Source organism: Peromyscus eremicus, chromosome 14, assembly GCF_949786415.1.
Source record: "Peromyscus eremicus chromosome 14, PerEre_H2_v1, whole genome shotgun sequence".
Taxonomy (NCBI): domain Eukaryota; kingdom Metazoa; phylum Chordata; class Mammalia; order Rodentia; family Cricetidae; genus Peromyscus; species Peromyscus eremicus.
This window is the reverse complement of record NC_081430.1, coordinates 39088395-39111016: the sequence shown is the minus strand read 5'-3', so window position 1 is coordinate 39111016 and position 22622 is coordinate 39088395. Positions and strand designations below refer to the sequence as shown.

At 38.3% G+C, this 22622-nt stretch overlaps 1 protein-coding gene across 16 annotated transcripts in view; it reads right to left on the bottom strand.

The window, feature by feature from the left end:
* The window catches only part of Nrxn3 (neurexin 3), a 1488381-nt gene that overhangs the window by 133990 nt on the left and 1331769 nt on the right, over positions 1–22622 (bottom strand). For 11 of the 16 annotated variants that reach the window (XM_059279967.1, XM_059279968.1, XM_059279961.1 and 8 more), the window contains 2 exons: positions 15810–15899; positions 10064–10371 (listed from right to left, as the gene is read on the bottom strand). In XM_059279967.1, the coding sequence (XP_059135950.1) occupies positions 10064–10371; positions 15810–15899 (398 nt within the window). The remainder of the gene's footprint in view (positions 1–10063; positions 10372–15809; positions 15900–22622) is intronic. The other 5 variants (XM_059279965.1, XM_059279966.1, XM_059279972.1 and 2 more) reach the window with 1 other exon arrangement.

The following is a 22622-nucleotide window of genomic DNA, read 5'->3' as shown; positions in this document are numbered from 1 at the left end:
ACACACACACAGAGAGAGAGAGAGAGAGAGAGAGAGAGAGAGAGAGAGAGAGAGAGAGAGAGAGGCCTAACTAGACAAGTAATAGGAAAGAGAGATTGCATTATGGATACAAGCCAATCAAATTCCATCAAGCAATTTTCTCTGTTCTGTGACTGCTAGCCACTGAAAACAGAGTGTAATTTAATTCTCCAACCTTTTCCTCCCAGGATGATGATGAGAAAATCAAGGAGAAACTTATTTCTCCATTTAGCTTACAGTAGCAGCTCTCTAGACACGAAAGCTTTAATTAGAAGGTTTCAAAAAGCAAGACTTGTCGTAACAACATCCATGTATTTCTAATTTCTGCAATCATTCAAACAGGCACCAGGAAGATATGAAGAACATCCCACCCTCCCACTATCTTGTCACAGATAGAATGGAACCACCTGTGGTGAAGCCTGGCTACTGGTAACAGCTGTTTGAAGATTTTTTTCCTCATAGTATAGAAATAGGAAGAAAGGGGTGTATTTTTCAGAGGCAAAGAACAAAAACTAATCCATGGACCTTGGTTTAAATTAGAATTATTCTTTCTTCTGACCCAAGAAACATTTATTAGGTAGTGTATCTTTTACAGAGGAGAACTCATTGTTGGATGCTTTTGGACAAGCTTTAAGCAAATAGATGAAATACAAAAAAAAAAAGCCAGTATTATTAAGTTAATTAAATCAAATACATTCTGTTCATCTTTCTCAACTGATGTCATCCAGTTTGTGAAATGGATGTACAGTTCTCTGGGATGATTACAGTGGGGTGATGATTCACTCAAATGTCATGAAGACTCTGTAGAATAAAACTAGCTCTTGCTAGGTCTTGCTTAAAGTAGGACTTGGCAGATAAGCCAACAAAAATATTCTTGCCAACTCGAGAGAGTTGATATCGCTGGGATTCCTGGAATTGGGGTGACATGGAATCTGTTGGCTTCATATTTGTTAGCATCCTCTCATCTCTGCCTCCTGAGTGCTAGGATTATAAGTACACATCTTCAACCCTGATTTGGATTCCTTATTTCCCCTACCCCACTCCCCTTTTGAGACAGAGTGTCATATAGCCCAGTCTGGCCTCACACTCACTATGCAATCCAAGTACGACCTTGAACTTCTGACTTTCCTGCTTCTACTTCCCAAAAGGGCAGGGATTGTAGCTGTAAGCCACCAATGCTTAGCACCACATGCTAAGCAAGCACTCTATCAGCTCCAGTATATCCCTACTCCTAGGATTCCTTATTCTCAAGGCAAGAAGTCATGGGAAATAGCCAAGAGCTTCAGCAGCCAATAGGCTTCTGAGAAGCAGCAACTAGGAAGCTTGACAGCCTAAGCTTTAACTATTAAAAGACATATTTCATATGAGCGAGAATTGTTGAGACCAAGGTTGGATAAAGCACAGGGACAAATAGCCAAATGAATGGAAACACATGAACTATGAACCAATGGCTGAGGGGCCCCCAACTGGATCAGGCCCTCTGAATAGGTGAGACAGTTGATCTGTTTGGGAGGCATCCAGGCAGTGGGACCGGGTCCCGTGCTCAGTGCATGAGTTGGCTGTTTGAAACCTGGGGCTTATGCAGGGACACTTGGCTCAGCCTGGGAGGAGGGGACTGGACCTGCCTGGACTGAGTCTACCAGGTTGATCTCAATCTTTAAGGGAGTCTTTGCCCTGGAGGAGATGGGAATGGGGGGTGGGCTGGGGGGAAGGGGAGGGGAGAATCCGTGGTTGATATGTAGAATTAAATTATATTGTAAAATAAAATAAAATAATAATAATAATAATAAAGATATATTGCCAGGCAGTGGTGGCACACGTCTTTAATCCCAGCACTCGGGAGGCAGAGCCAGGAGGATCTCTGTGAGTTCGAGGCCAGCCCAGGCTACCAAGTGAGTTCCAGGAAAGGCACAAAGCTACACAGAGAAACCCTGTCTTGAAAAACAAAAACAACAACAACAAAAAAAGATATATGTACTTTCTTTAGAGGATGCCTGGTAGATTGTCACCTATTCCTTCATTCCAACAATGCTGATTATTAGGATATGCTGAATACTATTCCAGGCACAAAACAACTGTATATATATGTATATGTATATGTATATATATTTCATATATATATATATTATATATATATATATATATATATATATATATATATATATATAAGAAAACTGGATGAAATGAGAAGGTGAGTCAACTGAAGATGGGGGAAGAGTTAATTCCAGCATATGAAAGGGAAAGACACTGGCATGAGCATGATGGGAATGTTTAAATGTGTCTGGGACTATTGAAGAAGGTACTAAGTTAAGGTGCACAATTTAACATAGTACCCTCAAAACTCAACTTTGAACTTAATGATCTGCTATTGTAAAACTTTAAAATCAAAATTAATGGGGAGAATGACTACCCATAAAATCATTATTTAACATAAAGGCAGCGTATGAACCAATAATGGCCTCACTGGCTTACTCTTATTTTTTTAGATCTGTGTTTGAGGAAACATAAGAAACTTGATACCTAGAGCACCATGATAGGAGATACAGCCTGTGTGTGTGGCAGCAAAATTATCAATCACAGGTCAGAGGGTAAGGACTCTGGCCTTGGTCCTAGCTGAATAACCAGTTAGGTGATTGTAAAAACCACCACAACCCTTAAAACCACTTATGGATGGCCACATGTGGGAATTCAAAAGGAAAACAAATGCCCGCTTCCACCTGTTCAGTAAGATGCTTTGCAGTAAGACCTAGCACTTTATAAGTAGTTTGGGTGAAAAATCTATCCTCTCATTGCTACAGTCCAATTAGATGGGCATTTCTACCACTCCCATGAGAATATTTAAGCTTCTGGTCTGTTTGCTGTGAGAACCTCCTCAGAAGACCTTTTAAGAGACTAGTCATCTCTCTGGGAAGTGCCTGTCCCAGACGCTGGCAGTAATATACCGAAGTGGGGATGAAAAGAAACCATGCTCCATTATCTTCCCTGGGTCACATGTACTGGCAACATACAAGTCTTTAAGAGGCAGGCAGACCAACAGCATTTTTTCCCTTCAACTCTTTCTCTGTCTCTCTCACGTTCTCTCTCTCTGTCTCACTCTCTCTTTCATCAGGACTATGCAGTTCCAGAGAGAAACTGTCACTGGAGAATCTTACCAGGAAAGAAGTACACTGGAGTCAATTTTCCTTCCCTCTAAATTATTCTCCGAAACGGAAAGGAAAGTATCTATGTGAGGGTAAGCAGAACGCAGGAGATATTTCCTGGCTGGCAGCTAAAGTCTAATTAGACTGACAAATCTTCAGCGCCTTCCCCAGTTATGAGGCTTGGCAGGAAAGGAAGGAGCCTGGAGCCACACATTATGTAAGGCTGTTAATCAATATTAGCTGAGCCCTGATCCTAAAAATAAACTTTCCCGGGAGGTTTTGTTGTCTAGTGGTAAAGGGGGGGGGGCGTAGAAACTGTGGAGTCCTTGTCTCATTTCCACCAAGCTCATGGCATCAGGGAAAGGAGAGAGGGAACCCGAGGCCATAACTCTCTGGGCAAGCGTAATCTTTCTTGATACATGCTATGATCACAAGGTATTCCAGGCCTGGTAGATCTGATTTGCGTCCCAAGATGAGACCAATGGATTACTCAAAGAATGTGGAAAGTAATTGGTGACTTATCTTGGGCCTCAAAAATCCCACTAATGACAGTGGACTGTGTATCTGCATGCTTTGTGTTTTACTGAACAGTATGAAATTCCTGATCTTTTCCCATTTTGACCTTTAGAAATGGCAATGTCATAGCCTTTAACCTGAAATTTCCTCCATGTGTACAAACTGCTTGGCTAAGCTGACCTCTACTCTAACATATGGACATTTCCTGTAGACCTCTGTTCTTATTGATGAGGTCAGAAAAAGGTGCTAGTCATATTGGCTTACATGGGTATAGACAAAACAATGCTTATGCTTATGGAATTCTCAGGGATGCTAGGCTCAATGAGGGTATATGGGTCTGGTGGAGTTTCTTAGTTGCAGATGGGATCCTAGTGTGAAATTCTTCAATGAACCTCTCTGAATGGCTTTCCACGATCAGATTTATTACTCACAATATAGCAGAAGGGAAGGTATAGTCATGTCCCTTAGGCAGACAATGAAACAGGCTGAGAGAGATAACTGACTGACCCTTAGACACACAGCTGAGTAACAGGAAGAAACAAGTCCCCAACTTGAAGTTCTGATGACAAATCCCACAGATACACTGAAAGCCCACTCAGAATAGATGATGTGTTGAGGCAATTTGCTTAGTTTCAGGCTGTCATTATCAGTATCGAGTCTGAAGTGTGTTCCTAATCATCCATAGCGTAACACTGAGGAGCCAAAGGGAGGGACTTCCACATATGTACTGTTGCAAAGTCTGAAAACTTAGCTCCGCCCTGGAACTTTCAAAAGTGTTCCCATTCAATCATCACCATTATGACCAAGCTGGAGATAAGAATGAAATCTCATAGTCTTTCATTCCACTTTTTATTAGGATACTTCCAATCCAGGCTGATCATCATGATTTTCTGCCAATTATCTGGTGGCACACAGTCTGGCCAATGTCAAAGTGACTTTGCCTATGACTAGGAAATGAAAAATAGGTTATGATCCGTTTCTTTCAAATAGCTTCTAAACGATTCCAATTGGAGACTTGCACAGGACACAGTGAAGTTCTTCTTTGCTGATAACTGCTCAGACTGGAGGCTAAAATAAGAGGACACCAATTTTTTTTCTTTTGCCACTATTTTCCTTTTGGCCTGCTCCTCTCTTGGGAATATTAGGACCGGGAAGACTAAAAGTAATGGTAGTGGTGAATGACTCTTGACATTGCTATTTTCCTTCAGTCCTAAATGAGGCAAAGAAAGTTGAGTGTATTCTGAGGTGAATGTTCCATTTTAGAATCAGGATTATTGTAACTACCCACCTGTATGGGAGCTAGGAAAGGTCCCATATGGTCCTGGGGGATGTAGTTTGATGAGAGAGCTCTTGTCTAATTCAAGTAAAGCTCTGGGGTAGATCTCTACCACCACCCCGCAAGTGTTTCCATGTTATCACTCGAGGTATTCCTAGATTATACCCACAGGGAATTCAATTCAGTTCGGTCCTCTGAGTCCTCTCCCAGGTGTAGGTGGTGAGCTTCAAGCTAATTTTCTCAGTCCTGGAAATCATGTATGTCACATCTCTGACTCACACCATAGCTCACAACGCCTGGACTTTCTTCCTGCTCAAGTGCATTCACTCTTTAAGGCTTAGTTCTGTGACTATCTCATCTATGACAGCATTCCCAGTCATTCCCTATACCAACTTCCTAATACACACAATCAGTATAAGTTACGCTGAGATCCCTGTTGTTTTCTTTAAGTTATTGGTTCCATGATACAAGTAATCTAGAATTGTATTTTTTGAACCCTCCTGAAATAGCACAAATAGGTTGATTTCAGGACACAGCATATTTTTTTAAAGCCCACTAGACTCTAAAGTTGAATTAAAAAAAAATCCAATGTAGGTAATGAGATGACAGAGGAGTCTATTCCTGATGTCATAGACTTTTTTGATTTTCCAGGATTAATTTTTATCCTCAAACTTACACTCAGATTCTTCTGAATATCTCACTCTCCCACCGCAAAATTTCTAACCTCTGCTCTGAACTATAGCTATTACTATTAATATAAGCAGCCCTATTTGTTCAGTAGCTTACTGCTTAACATGCATATCAAATGAAAATAATAATAATAATAATAATAATAATAATGATAATAATAGGTAAAACACTAACAGTCCAACTCTGCATGCTATAATTAGTGTAGTAGTTTTCTTTTTTCTTTTTTTTGGCTTTTCGAGACAGGATTTGTCCTGCAACTCACTCTGTAGCCCAGGCTGGCCTCAAACTCACAGAGACCCACCTACCTCTGTCTCTAGCATGCGCCACCACTGCCAGGCTATAGTAGTTTTCTTGTTGACATGACAAATTATCTGACAAAGTAAATTAAGAGAGGGTGAGTATTTTTTGGCTCAAAGCTCCAGTCTGTACCATAGTGGGGAAAGAATGGCGTCAAGAGAGTAAGGCCACTAGCTGGTCATAATGCATTGACATTCAGGAAGCAAGCAGGGGAAAATGAATGCTTATGTTCAGTTTGTTGCCTCCTTTTTATTCAGCCTAGAACTCCAGCTAATGGAAAGAATCTGCACACACTTAGGATGTGTCTTTCTATCACAGTTAATCAAGAAAAAAAAATCTGCAATAGACATGGCTGGGGCCTTATTTCCATAGTCATTCAAATGTCTTCAGGTCTTCCCTGATATTGGAAAAGGTCTGGAAATTTAAAGCAATCAGGTATGGTATAAATAACATGTGTCCAGTCCAGGTCCATGCTATGAGAAACTGATGGCTTCTGCTTTATTCCCATTAAAAGGTTGTCTGAGATCCCAAGAGAGTAGCCACTCTGCTAAAGAAACCACAGGGGGAATTCTTGGGATACCGTGGAGAGACATATAGCACAGCTGAGTTCAGTCTTTCCAAAGTTGATTCATCCAGGTACAAGAGATCTGAGGGAAGAAAGCCACCAGACAACAGCAGGCCCTGAATGGACCCCAGTCAGTTTCATTAGTGGAAGCAGAATTGCCCTGATAAAACCTACATCAGTATCTGACTTTGTAAATTATGATGTCTAATGACAAAGCTGTTTTTAGTTGTAGATTTAAGGGAAAGACTTTGCTTTCATCAATAGTGATTTAAATGTCCTGTTATCTATCCAAGATCGCTTAGCTAGTGTGAGAATGGAGCAGACGTTAAACCCAGGATATCTAGCACAAGTTCATTACATTGTAGTTGTGCCAGTGGAAAAGACTGTCTATACACTCTGAGTATTCTAGAAGTAGAGAGTTCCTCCAGCATTGTACTCCTTATTAAGTAGCTACACGATAGCAAATAAAGCCTGACTTGTCTTCTGACTTACTCAGTGCCTGCTGAATATCTAGTAAGTACAAGACTTGTATTGAAGATTATTATCTGCCCACCTGGCTTCTTAATGTGTGCACTTTAGCTCCTTTTTTTTTCCCCTCTCAATTGAGGGGAGCATCTCGAGGCATTCTTTTTAATATAAGGTCAAGATCCACTGCTTGGGCACAATAGCTGTGAGTAATTTAACATAGTCCATGCCATTCACAAGCAATTCTGTGCTCCTATCAGTAACAGACTGATCTATCACAGAGATCAAAGCATCAATTACTTCCAAAAGACTGGAGCATTGGAGAGCTGTATCAACTCAAAAACGATTTGTTCACATTCATACACAGTTAAGAGCAGCACTAAAAGCACTTTACAGTTTTCCTTTGATCTGATGTGAACACGAGCCAAGGTCTATCAGAGATGAACTCCTCAAAGGAGGTTTTCTCGGCTTCTGCTTTACGAAGGACTCAGGGAATTTTTTGAATAGTGACATTTTTATACTCGTAGTCACACATGCCTAATTGTTTTTCTCCTAGAAGAGTCTCATTTTAGGACAACCGTGCTTTAATGATATTAATCAAAGTGAAAAGCAAAGAACAGAACATCACTTGTAAAATGGTCTGCAGGTGATTTCATACAGATGAAAACTGAATGATGGACCGGTGAACAGGAAACTTAATCTTTCTTATTTTCTTTTCGTTTTTTGAAGTACCTCTCAGAGATCAAAGCTTCATGAGTCCTCTTTATCCAAGAAAATTGGCTAGGTCATACATTGGATGCATTTGAAACTCCTGGGTCTGATGTTCTTCACTCACTATGTTCAGCATCTAAGACTTGTCCTAAATCTTTGGGTAGACTTGATACAATCTCTAGGCTGTACTTAGGCCAGACTAGGCTCAACTATGAAGTTTTCATAAAGCTTGGGGCAGAGTTCTTGTGGCTAGCTGGCAAGAACAAAGGCACCTAAAATCTTCCACACTGTGTCTCCTCAAGTTTCCTTTTACAGAACACTGAGGCTTCTGTATCCTTTTTCCCCGGGTCTAATCAATTCTGCAAAGCTGTTTGCTGGCTTTCCTCCAAGATTATGTATTTACACACCCATAGAAACAAGGAGTGTCAACAGATTTATAGCCCATCTTTATAGTCATAGTGGAAGGAAAAAGGAAAAGCATGTAAAGATGTAATCCAATTTCTGCCAGCCTCTGAAAGAACAGCACTCACCAGAGGGAAGCTGTTGGAGGGGGCACACCCAGGTGTTTACATCCTCCAAGAGGTACCCCAGGCTTAGAGTTAAATTACTGGCAAGGCTTATGCACCTTGAAATCTACTCCTGTCCAGAAGCACTGGTTCTCTTAGGTTGTAGAAAAAGTCTAGGAACACAAACAATTTGCCCCCATTTACATATTTACTGCTAGAGGGGGAAAAAAAAAAACAAAGACTGAAGATTACCACAAATTGAGGCAATTCCCAGAATCCCTATGTAGCATTAAATCTACTTGTGGTCAGCAAAAACTTGGTCCTAAAACAGACTGCACAATCAACCATTCCTATGGAGAAAAAGCTATTTGCTCTCCTGCTTCCCACAGAGCGAGCAGAATATACTCTGACAGAAACAAATCAGGGCGGCCAAGACCTGTGCAAACGGAACTATCCTTTTACCAACAGTAAACAGATCTATGCTTGAACTATAGAGAGTCATAATAGAAATATATATTGCCTTTTATCTTCTTCTCAGTGAGTGGAGTGAGGTGTCAGGAGTTATTGCTGTAATATCAGTGGAGAAGTGCAATTTTTCTCTTTCAAGCATGTGTGTAGGTATGCATGGAACAGCACCCATGATTATAGGACTGCTCTGCAAGTCAGGTTCTTAACAGCCTTTGGAAAACACATAAAATAGGCTGATGGCATCATCAGCACACATGGCTTCAAATTGTTCTTTGGAGCCAGGAAAAAAGCTGTCTGGGTTTTTGCTCAAGCTTAAAGAAAAGGAATAAAGGAAGACAATATGCTTCCATATAGCTAAGTCACATAACATAATTCTGAAAGATTTAAAAAAAAAACACATGGATAACTTTTAATTAGTGATTCACTGTAAGTTTACAGTGTCCACTGGAATGGAAAGAGAGGTGATGTTAAAGACTACTGAGCCCCTGGATCACGTGTGAAAACTGAGAAGCAAAAGAGACAAGTACTGATCTGCTGATGTTTACAAATAACTAACCAGGGTAAGTATAATTTCTCCACAAGCGTTGGGTTGTTTTCTTTGATGCCAAAGCATTTAAGGCTAATAACTCAATTAACCTCCTAACCCCACTAACTAGATTTATGAACTGCTAAGGGAGTCAGTTAAGTATTAAGCTTTAGCTTGTATATAATTTCTTTCAAGTGAATAACAATAACAAAAAAAAACTTACCATAAGCTCAAAACTTTCTGCCTAGCTAAAATCAATTCTTTACACTTTCTAATAGAACCAGTATATTAGTCAAATAAAGTAAACAAAATGACTCCAAAATGACAACTCATTAATTAGGATTTAATGTCAAACACAAAGACTATTATTCACAAGGAGTGATTGAGCTTCTTGTTTCAATTGTTCTTGATTGAATGATACCCATTGACCCTAATAATGTGCAATTCATGTTCTAGCAAATGTATCTGGAGGATGTGAATAGACCTGAACTAGGGTACAGACTTGATGACGGTAACAAACTTTCCTTTCTCCCTTCCCACTTTCTGTTATTTGAAAACAACAGGTAATACAATGAGAGGAGATGGATGGTTTATACACATAATAAAAGTACAGTCCATTGTTCATTTTGAGTAATAGTTTTTTCCATTTCAGTGATAAATGCAAGGGATAACATGAGTTATCTCATGAGCTCATAAATGCCACACGACTTCTCTAACTCAGTCATTTACTTACTTACTCTCTAGTCTTGGGTCTCATTATCATGAACATCTTCAGCCCTCCTTCAAAGACAGTAATTCAAAGTCCTTAGCTACCTAGAATAATAACCACAGCAGTAGTGCTGCAAAATCAAGAAAGAAGAACAATATCACAAGAGAAAGGCTTACCTGAATGCTGGCTGTAGAGCGATTCTTGCGGGTGGTGGTAGTAGCCATAGTGGTAGTGGTTTCCATGACAGTGGTAGACATTTCAGGTGGCATGGAGGTCGTCTGTGTTGTTCCCGAGACTGATGGGACTTCTCCCACTAGCCGAACACTTCCATTGATTTTAATATTAGGGTTGTTCTCAGCTGCCATGTTCAGTACTTTCAAACCATCATAATAGAGCCCAGAGAGTTGGCCTTGGAAGAGGCGTCCTTTGTCCTTTCCTCCAATGGCTATTTGAGCCTGGGTGTTGAAGATGGTTAACTGCCGGCCTAGTGGATTAGGTGGAGGAAATACTATTATTTCCATACATTTCTGCTCCCTACTGTACCTATTCTGTATGGAGCAAGCATCTAATAGGCTTCCTTGAACAACCGAAGTGGATAAAATATATAAGAAAAATTCACTACTGAGATTGATGAGTAACATTTCACAATAATTATCTCTTCCACTGTCTAGATACAAATCCTAAGTTGTAAGAATAACTGAGTATCTTTCCCATTCTAAGGAAGAAGACATCTTGGTTTAAACATGAGTAGTGTTACCATTTCCTGAGACATATAATCAAGGATGACAGAAACATCCAGTTCCGATCATGACCAGAATGAATCACAGACTCCTAGTGCTCTGATTTTAAGCTACAAATTAACGTAATGACAACAAAAAAGAATGATATGCAGCAAACAAAAACTCAATGAGGTTATTTAGAACATTGAGTTTAAAAATTAGGTTCAGTAATTAAATGAAATTTACTGAAATTAAACTGCAATTTAGAGGATCAGATTCAGTGCATGCTTATAAAAATGGACATTCTCATCACCAGGAGCATAGTTTTCCATAAATCTTCACAGTGAGTAACATTCTATCAGCATTTGCTACTTAACAGCATCATGATAGATGTATAATTTGGAGGGAGGTATTATCAGTCAATGGATTATTCTCTAAGATGGAGGAGTAATTAGGCATTGATAAAGCTTCTACAATGGGAATGGAGGTGGAGATGAGGTAATCCTAAAATGGTTTTAAGAAGATATGGGGGGAGTAATCAGAATATATTATGTGCATGCATGAAATTGTCAAATAATAAAATTAACCAGTAAAAATGAATTTTAGAAGGAAGATGGGAACTGCCCAAACAACACATTGAATGATGGAGAGACATGGTAACAGACTGTAAAATATCAATACTTAATCTTATTTCAGATTTTCTTGTGGGTACTATTTTTACTTCTGTGGCCCAAAAGCTTTCAGAAAAAAATCGTGGTAGGGCAATTCAGAATGGAGCATTTCAACAAGTTAGGCTTGTTCTCCAAGATTTCTACTTATTTTTTAAAGCCAAACTAGGTCTTTCCCATGGGGGATAACAGCTTTTAAAATCTCATTGTAATTTATCATGACAGCAACATGCTAAGGCCTCCCTTCGTGTTATCTCTTTAGATTAATTCCATCTGCTTTCCCATTGAGTGGGGCGGGTGGGAGAACACCTATTCATAGAATTAGATATATCTGTTCTAGAGTTTGCTTTTATCAGTCTTCAACAGATTCACTAATTCTTCATCTAATCATCTTGATTATTTTAGTTATTCAAGTTATTGTAAACAACTGGAAACAGTTTTCTGCTACTCATGCCTGCTTGGTAAAGCACATATGCTTTCCCCCTCCAAACTCTAAATATATTTAAAAAGGTATGTTGTGGGGTTTGGGTTCTCAGTGTCTATCACTAATATAAACTCAAGTCTACACAATGCACAGCTAGCCTGTATTTCTAGAATTGAATGTGGATGTACCTTCTTGGTGTATACTACTGGAAGGTATAGAAGAAAAGAAAAAGGAAATTGCACATGTTCAGAGGGGACTATTCAGATAAGTGTCAATTTTGCTATCTAGTCAATTCTTAAGGGTTCTTATTTGAATCATTTATAAATAATACTACTCTGCTTTTAGGCTGGGGGGCTTTATTAGGGCAGGCATGATCCACACTTCATTAGAGTCTTGGAACCATACAAAGGATCTCATGCTTTAATGAAAACAGAATAACCTAGGTCCCAGGGATGCAATCAATTCATTCCATGCTTTCCCAAGAATCCCTTCAGTGTCCTGTGAGTTGGTACCATTTGACAGTTGCATAATGTTTCCTCTGTTCTCTACACAGGGGATGCAACATGTTTAATGCACAATGGTGCAGCGTAAGGGGCTGGAATTCCCATTTCTTTCTTTGGGAGCCATACACTTACTACAATAGAAATGGAATAATAGATGCAGGAAAATTTTGCTTAACTTCATATCAGCATTTGGAGCAGCTTAACATACTGATTTAGAGGAAGCTATACCATGGGAGATTTCTAGCATATAACTTCAGTATCTTAAAGTGATAGTCCTCATGCAAGATATCATTTGCATATGCACAATGGTTTCCCATTTATATTATCTCTCTATCTCCCTCTCTCTCTCCCCCTCTTCCTTCCTCTCTCTTTTCTATGCAGCCTAGCATTGGTGACTAGTTAATGGTTGAGTAACCTTGATTATATGTAGAAGATTTTATTCTAATATCCTTGGAATGCTTCATAATAATAACCTCATATAATAATGCTCCTCATCTTACTTTCCTGGAAAGATTCATTCTGTCAATACTTAAAAATGGAAAGACGGTCAGAGAAAATTGGAATTCAAACTGCAATAGACTGGCTGGAAATGATGGATTGCCTTCACTCTATTTGCTGTAGTTCACTCCATAAAGTGGTCACTGTTTATTCAAGAATAACAGGAGACTAGGGAAAGGCGTGGCATGTTTGAGGCCATTAGACTGAAGAGTTGCTTTATTCTTGAGTATCACTGCTTTGCCACGGGGACCCGACCACTCACTTCTTAGATCCAACACACTGGTAGGTGACACATAGAAGGGGGCTATCCAAGTTTCAATTTCTTTTAATGCCATGGGAAGTGTGTTTGGGTTTCTGTTAGCGTGTTTGCTTGGTGGTCTTATGGCTAGGTCTTTTTCCTTTTGTTTTACAACCTTCTCCTAGTCCTCTGCACTTTGCCTAGGTGGTTAAGGACAAAACTAGAAGTCACTAGGAGAAGAGAGCACTCTGTCTCCTCCCATGTCTTCCTGTCACTGCCTCATCTCTCTTTAGCTGCACAGGAGGTCATGAACAATGGAGAAACAGTTTTAGTATCCTCTCCTTGTAAAGGATGTACAGGACTGACAGGAAAAAATTTCTGTGTTTTTTTTTTTTTTCATTTGCCCAAGATGCTTCAAAATCTATACCAGATATCATTCTCATTGTTGTGATTGATAATGTGTAAAGTTTTTAGAATAAAAATATCATTATTCATGTGCATTTGAATAAACGTGCATTATATATATATATATACATACTCATTTATTTTTGGAGTCTGAGAATTGTTCTATCAACAATAATATGAAATTTGATAACACCAGTACAGGATTCCTAGCATGTAACCGTTAGTTTCATTTTAGATGCACATCCTTTTGGAAGTCATTATTTGTTGCTTCATTTTAACATCAAGTTCACATAGGCTTAGATTAAATCTTTGCACGTCTCTAGTCAGTGTTGCACAAAGACTAATTAAATCTCAGAATACCCTGAGGGAATAGGCAGTATTATTTCTCCTCTCCTCATATGGGAAATCTGAGCCACAAAGAGGTTAAGTGGATTGTCTAAGGTCAGAAAGTCAGTCAATAGTACACAGCCAGCAAACAGACTTGGGAATGCTGTGACCCAGCTCTTCTCCCCAATGACAGAAGTAACTCCAGAGAAACATTCCATGTACTTCTGAATGCACTTGTCTAATAATCCTATTTATTTATTTACCCTTTATACTCATCTTCACAAACAAGGTCTTTTAGTGCAAATTTTTCATTCGATTTGAAAGTGAAGTTAGCTAGACAGAGGAAGAGGTAAAGAGAATAGATGCTACTCACCCAAATTACATAATGAGTAATTTCAGGGAAAACAGTAAAGAAGATAATCTTACAGTTTGCAAATAAATTGTCCAATAACATATACATACATACACATATGTATATCTAATAAAGAAGCCAAGACACCCCCACCCATACCACCTCAACCACCCTTTTCCATCCATCCCACAACTCAGTGTGTGTACGAGGGTTTCTATTTACATGAAAGCCAGCTGATAATGAAACTACCAGAGGAAAACTCAAAGCCTACTAACCGCTTTATAATGGTTTGTACAAATGAAAATGCCTGGCATGCTATATAAACTTAGACTTCAAAAGGCAATGGAAAAAAATAAAATATTAACATAAAATTGAAAAAAACACAAAAGTTCTCTCAGGCACATGAGACTCAACATGCATCTAGTTCTCTGTTTTAAAAGTGAGGCAATTGTTGTCTTTAATGTTAAAGGGACTTTATGAGCTGTTGATTACTACTCAAAATTATTTGCTTTTTAGAGTTATTCTTAATTTATTTTTAATTAGACCACATATGTTGAAAACAAGGCATGAAGTTAAGATTTGGTAAGGATTTTCTATGTCTAGATGTCTGAATGTTTTTACCCAGCTAAAAATCACATACAAGTGTCCATTGTATTTTTATTTGTATATTATGTAATATCCCCAATTACTCCTTACTCCAAATATGTAATTCAATCAAATCTCTGCAAAATGAAAGGCTCTTTTAGATCTCGAGACAAGAATTAGATCTTGAGATAAGAGTTAGCTTATACTGCCTCGAGAAAGAACAGAACTTCTAGTTTTCTTGGAGATAAGAAAATTTTCTTCATCAAAAGGCAACCGTGTATCTAGTAAGCAAAAGAAACTACATAGAAAATTCTGCCAAGATTTATAACTGCTACCCTCTTTTATCCATGGAGGGGTTGTTTCTGTCAGCAAATCAGAACTTGCTGTTTTGATTTCCACAAGACTTTTTCCTTTACCAATTCATTACCTTAACAACTTACAGTACGTTGCATAAAACATTATACAAATGCACAAGGGTATCACACCACCAAAGTGTAAAATAAGTTTGTTTTGTTTTAGTTTCTTGCAGCAACTGGAAAGTAATTAAGCTCTCCTAGAAACTTTTGCCTCTGATGGTTTGAATTTAGAGGCAAAATCTGTTCTTCCTCAGCATTCTCTTTGTTTAAAAACAAATGTTAACACATACTGCTTCCTTTATAACATTTGTTTTAAGCAGTTTAAGTTACAAGAGTTGATCTAAGATTTTTTGTTTTGGTTTGGTTTGGTTTTTTGGTTAGTCATGCTATAGACAGTAAAGCCAAAACAGCCTCAAGATGTAATTTACCAAGCGCTTTTGAAAATTCTTTAGAAAGTTTTGGTGAGAGGTAATTTAAAACAAATTAACAAATAATGTCATGCAGTGGTTAAATTGCCATACACAGTCCATCCTTCCTTCCTTCCTTCCTTCCTTCCTTCCTTCCTTCCTTCCTTTTTTTAAATGAGTTTCCTGGAATTTGTTGTTTGTGGCTGTCATGCTGACAGCAGGCTAGATGTGTTAGTCCCTTTAACTGTGTTTTAATGGCGATGTATTATTGCATGATTTATCAACATATGGCAGGTGGAAGCTGACACAAATTATAATGAAAATTAAAACAGTCATTTATGCAGCAGGCGATTATCATTTAAGGAACATTTATGTGCAGGCTTTAAAAATGAGGGTTTAGAATCCAATGATTTTAGAATGAAAGTTTTAACGACCGTTACCTTTTTCCTGCAGCCACTCCTCTACAGGCCGGTTATATTTGAAGGGGATTTTCTGTTTTACCATTTGGAGGCGTTCATTATCAGTGTTGCCTTTAAAGTTTAAAAAACAGCTTAAAGAACAATCCGAAAAGTCAATAGGTCATTAAAAAACATCCTAGGTGTTCAGTTGGTTTTATGAAGATTTTTTTTAGAGATAGATATCAATTTATCTTTAGTAGAGGTGGAGTTGAAGTCGCTCTGCCCTTGGATGACAGGTATGAGGTCAGACTGATCTCAACTATGCAGTGCTCCATCATGTTTTGGTCATGTGGTTTTGGATATAGATCTGTAAGCTGTTGGGCTATTTACAGAAATCCCTTTCCTTTTTCACCCTGTCTCCTCTCTTCTTCCATCTACCACTGAGTTGGTCTCAGTGAAGCTCAATGATCTCATTGAGTTGAATAATTCTCTAACCAATACCATATCAATTTCATAACACAAAGGGAGCATACAGATTCTCAGTCATGTGGATCCTACTCTTTTTCTGATGGGTGCCATTCAGGAGCACAGTGCCCTTGCTGCTTCTCTCAAGCATCTGTACTTGCTTATTCTGAATTCTAGAAAAAGGCACCAGAGAAAATGATTGAACCCCTGCTAGCCAAGGTAGACTGGCCAAGAAATAGTTCTAGGGTTTGATTGCATTGCTTTGTTTGTTTGTTTGTTTGTTTAGTTAGTTTGGTTTTCTGAGATAAGACTCTGTAGTTCAAATTTGTCTTAACTCATGGTAATGTCCCTGTTTCAGTCCCCCAGAGCTTGGATTAAAGAGAGATTTCTTACTCCAAAAGAAAACCCTGATATTACTATACCTATGTGAAACTGGCAGAACAGTACAGGTGGCACTGTAGACCTCTATTTTTTTTTTTTTTGTTGTTGCACATTTTAAGCAGATGGGACCCACAAAGAACATAACTACAGGCAAAGGAAGTTATACTGCTATATAACATTACAGGCTCTTGAGCATTTACATTTTATTAGTACTAGAACATGCTGGGTCAGCTGTTCATTCTCTCTCTCTCTCTCTCTCTCTCTTACTCTTTCTTTCTTTCTTTCTTTTTTTTCTCTCTCTCTTCTTTCTCTTCTCTCTTTGAAAGGGCCGTCTTGAACAAAACCCTACTGAAAAAGCCTGTTAGAAATATTTCTTCCAAGCATGAAATATCAAATTAGTTTCAGGCTCAAACACTGTGTTTAAATGCTGGAGATGGCCCCTCTTCCCTTTGTAACTGCTATTACCACTCCTGGGTGGTTTCTTTAATTAGGACTAGACTTTGAAAGTGGTAGTATGGAGTTACACCCCTAATGAATATGCTTCCAATAACAAAATAATGAAGGCATGCTTTGGGAACTGTTTTAGCTCATTGGCCAACCTCAAATTGATTTAGTAAAAACCAGTGCACTGTAATTCATCATGTTTGGTTCAAAGCCTGGTATTAAAACTTAGGGAACTGGATTCCAAATTACTAATATTTTCAAAAGGAAATGAAAATCTTAAAACAGGTGGCTCAGGGGCAAATTATAGAGAAGTCTGGAAGTCAGAGTGAATAGCATCAGACCAAGTAAATAGAAGTGAGCCATAACATTTCAATCATAGAGCCATTGCAGTGAAGCAGTTATCACTGGCTAAGAAGATGCCACATGTGATACTTAGAATAGTACGCTGCTAGGCTTAGAGGGAGAAAGTAGGAGAATCTCATAGAAATTGGGCAGCATTCTTGGGGAATGGTTGTTCTTCTTAGGCTTCTCTGATGAAAACACTATTCTGAAAATCTGAGTCATCTTTAGTGCCCTGGAGTTTTAAACAAACAAACAATGGCTCACAAGAAGCAATGATGGATATGCTTCCAGCCCAAATGGCAGATCTCTATCTCCCTACATAAATTACAACATGTCAATATATCAATGGGTAGTTGCAATTCATTGGAGGCTTTCTTGACTAGCAACTCAAGGTCTTGGGTTGTTGCCTAGAACTACCAAACAAACAAAAACTTATTGGGGGGTAATGTCGATAAAGGGAACTGAATGATAAACAGTTTGGGGTTCTCATGGATAGTTTAAAGCTTTTCTCAAAGTGCAGCAGCATGAAGGGTAGGAGACAAGATGCAAAGAGGAAAATTCAAGACACAGCATCATTTCTTGCTGTCTCAATATGGCCATAGTGAAGGACATTGGCTTAATTGGTCCATATAGCTCTAATTACTGATCGTTGTGGTTACTGTCCTTGGAGGAAAAGTGTTTTGTATTCTATTAATCCAAAATAAATTGGGTAACTTTTCAAATGTTTTCACAGAAAGGAGTACTTTTCTGAAAAGAACCCACATGCCTGTTACTTCTACCCACCAGATGACAGGTAAGGTATGGACTTCTATAGCACAATGAGATACCACACTGAGGAATGACAATTGAATTGTGCTGGATTTGCCTTTGAATAATTTTGCTGCTTTGAGTTTTCTCTATTTATTATCACTATTGACTACATGACTAAATACAGTGATGATTTTCACTTTACTCCCTGGAATGTATTAGTAAAGTCAGATGAAATATAAGATGGGAACTCTTACTAGCATGAAGGGCAAATGCAGAAATAACAAATAAAAGCTCAAATTGTCAATGTCGTCTAGATACCAAGTTAATTAATTTACAGGCTATATTGATTTGCTTCCTCCAAATATACAGGGTTCTTAGCTCTCCTAAAGAGCCCAGCACCCACAATTCATCTTCTTTTAACTATAAAGCAGTATAGGACATCATTTAGCGACATAGTAAAGGCTAGAAAGAAAGGAAGCTTTGGGGTACCCAATGGAGAAAAGCACAGCTGGAATCAACCTCTGACCTTTCTGAAAATATAAAGAGCGAGTCCATTCTTCTCCACCTCAGCTTTAAAGACATTTAGAAGCATGGTTTAAGTCTTGCACTCCAGACTGATACCATCCGGCACCAAGGACAGTGATCTAGCATGCTGTTAAAAGTCATGAGAGATGGAAGGCCATTTGGAAAACCACATTGGTTTAAGCCACCACATTAAAATTGTTCTTAGTCTCTTTTCATGTTCTTGTTGGCTTTTATTTTAATTTATCTAAAACACTAGTAAATTCTGTTTAAGAAACAAGTGTAAGTGAATAAGTTCATTTGCCCTGAGCCCATTCCATAGATTGACGGAAGGGCAGATGTTTATATAAGAATTCATACAGAGGACTATTCTGAAAGCTGCACAAACCTCTTTAAATTCATATGCATTCTTATTAAATACACAATGACATTAAGTTGTACATTTCATATAACAACTAGTATGGACACTTAAAGAGTGTAATTGATTACTCAACAAAAATAATGCTATATTCAGGATAGAATGGCCTTATGAACAGTAAGTCAGAATGTCCTTCACATAAAGCATATACATTACTGAGTTGACAGAAACATCAGTTATTTACCACATGGAGAAACCCATAAATTGTAAAAGGAGGTCTTAAAATAAGTACTTATGTTAATGATATGAATTTGACATCTACATAGAATGGAAGTTTAGAAAAACAAATAGCCATGCTTTAGCCTACTTGAAATACAATGTGTACATGTTTATTCTGTCACTCTTGACAAGGTACTGATATTTTCATACAATTGGTTTCCTACAGTCTACTAACACTAATATCAAGTGGTTCTACTTCTGGAGACGAGTACAATATGCACTGTGAAATTATAACGTTGTGGAGAGCAGAAAGCTCTGAGTTGAATCACTAAAGCCCAACTGGTTCATACACACAGCACTGACCATCATGTAGAACTACATCACAGTTCCCACTTTGGGCTGAACCCTTTAAGGATGAAAGCAATGGAAACAGAGTAAGATAAGACAAGGAAAGCAAATTGGCCTTTCAATGGGTCCACAGCTTACATCAGTATTTCTTTAAGACAAGGACTTGAAATTTGCTAATCACTCCAATAAAATAAACATAAGAGAAAATAAAGATAAAAAGATCCTTAAACTGGAGAACTGAATGAATACAAAAAGAAAATTCTTACATGGATCAGAAAGCACTATGTCTAACACTGTGGTCTAAACATGGGCTACTTTGTTAAGAATTATGTTAATTTTTAAAAGCTCTAATCAGTACAGTGTCAAAGTTTAAGCTGTGGAATTTGGTGACATATCTGTTTTGGAGTTGTAAATTTACCATTTATTAGCTTTATGACTTTGGGGAAGTCACTTAGCATTAGACTGTTCATTTCTTAGTTCACCATAGTACTCAATGCTGAGTAATAGGCAGGTAAAATAAACACAATCACTGATATATGGAAAACACTGAATTTATCTGTGAGAATAATACTAACATAACTCTCCTGTGATCCAAAGGAAGCACATTGGTTCCAGGGGTTGTTTCCATGTTGTTCAAACCTTATCAGTTGTCATTCAAAAGATGACTATATCCCATGTGGTCTCATGAAGAACAACTGTCCATAAAACAAGTAAAAACATTCTAAATATCCCTCTGAATCTCCAGCTGTTGCTGTTTATATTTCTGTGTTTTCTAAACTATATTCGGCTAACTCCATTTCCAAAGCAAAGTGAGTTTCCATAACACTGAAAGTAAAGGAGCAATTCAGGCAGTGACAAATATGATTTCTTGGTCCGGCCACAGGTAATGATGATATAGTGCCACTGAGTTGAGGAAGAGTATCTGAAAGGTTCTGGCAATTTGCACCAGACTGGCAGAAAATGCTTTTCTGCAAGTAGACTATTAATACCGTCTGAAGTGTTGTCAAGCACGTAGCCATGCTAATAGGAATAACTGGAACAACATTTACCTGCATGAAATTAATGCCAGAGGTATTTTTGCATTTTGTTTTGAGCTCTGGAATGAGGAAAGAAAAGTTTTCTTTATTGCTCTGTCGACACTAAAGAAACAAGAGTGCGAGCCTATAATGAATAGTTGGAGACTGAGAAGATGGACTACGGCTGGTGGCAAAAGAAAATCAATGCTGGTAGCTCAAGTCATAGGGCAGTTCACAGGCTCTTGCCATGCCCGTGTCCCCAAGGATCACTTTGTGAGTTTTAAAGCAAATATATAAGACTGAAGAAAAGGGACCAGGGAAATCTCTGAGTATGGCTTTGGCCACATTCCTGGAGTTTTCCCAAAACGGCTTTCTTAAGAGTCAGATGGGTAAGTGTACTGCCCAAAAGGCATCTAAAATGCTCAGTCACTTGTAAAGGATGGATGGACCTCAACAAAAAGCTAATATCTTATATTTATAAAGTGCCTTTCAACCAAAGGGTTCGGAATGCAATTATAAACACCATCTCATTAATCCTCACGACACACCTTTAGGCTGCAGGAAAGGAACTATTTGTATGTTGTGAGCCTTGATCCTTTGATGTGCCAAGGCAAAGAAATTAATCTCTTAAAAGCGAAACCTGATCTGATGGAGGAAGTGAATTTAAAGACCCAGAACACATAGGCATTATTAACTAAGCGAGTTTGTACATCCACTCTACTAGTTCCTTTGGCCATGGTAGAACTTCCTTTCCCAAAGAACAAGATAGATAGCCATGTGGATCACCTAGGTAGACCGACATGACTGTCAGAGCTTACTTCTTCTGCATATGGAATGCTACTTCCTCCCTTTACAAAAGAAGCTGAGATATTCAGGCAAAGGTGGAATTCTATATATAGCTACCCAAGTGGCACTGTCCTTATTTTTTGCCATCTGTTACTATCTGAATACACGTTTTTTTCATGTACATATGTTAACACTGAGTGATTCTTTCAGATCCTAAAAATAAATCAAGTGGCCATTTTTATTGGAATAATATGATGCTGAAGAAATCTGATGCAATAACTAGGATATGTATCATCACTTCCTGTCTTTTCTCCATCCTTAAAGGTCAGCCTGAAGCTCGTTTCTTCTAAAGTCCCTTCCTACTTTCTGAATTCATTGGGAGTATTTCGAATCCATGTTGGCTTAATAAAATGACATCCAGATGATTGCAACATCTTCATTCCCTCCCATAATCAAAGAGAATGTTCTGAAGGAATTTGAATAGAGCGTTTTTTTCAGTAATGTTCGGCTCCGTGGCATTAACTTTATATTTAAGAGCTGATCACAAAACTGACATACCATAAATTAATGAAACTTAAGCTGCCTATAATATTTGCTTTCCTCACTTGTCTCTCTTGCGATTATTCTGAAATGCACACTGAGGATATGATTCAAGGCTCTCTGGATTTGTATCTCTCTTTCTAGAAAGCTTATGCATTACCACATCTTTAAATTTCAGTTTCTTTACATGTAAATGTTATTGTCATAATAACTACAATATTTGTTTTGAGAATTAACTAAGGGATGTTATGGGAAGCAATTATCAAGGTGGGCACTAAACAAATCCTAGATTGATATCTAGGAAGTCCTAGATATAGGACTTCATTTTTGTTGTTTTTAACCATTACCAGATTCTAAAGTGTTAAACTGAAAAGAGGTGAATTCAATGAAAATTACTTCCATGCATAAATGTTAGTGCAGAACATTTCTACATTTCCTTATCAAAAATAAAGGTTTATCATGCACCCTTCAGCCATTTGACACATGACCCTTCAAGATTCCAACCTCAGTTCCTTTTTCCTCTTACCACTCATGCCCTCCTTGTGGCAAAAGCCACAGTGTTCTCTTCAGCCTTACTCATCCTCATGATCCATGCCCTCCTGTTTATCTGCCTTCTCCATGAGTGCCCTCCCTCTGTGTTGTCTTGTTGGCTTCTTTTCTTACTATCTCCCCTCCTCTTCTCAT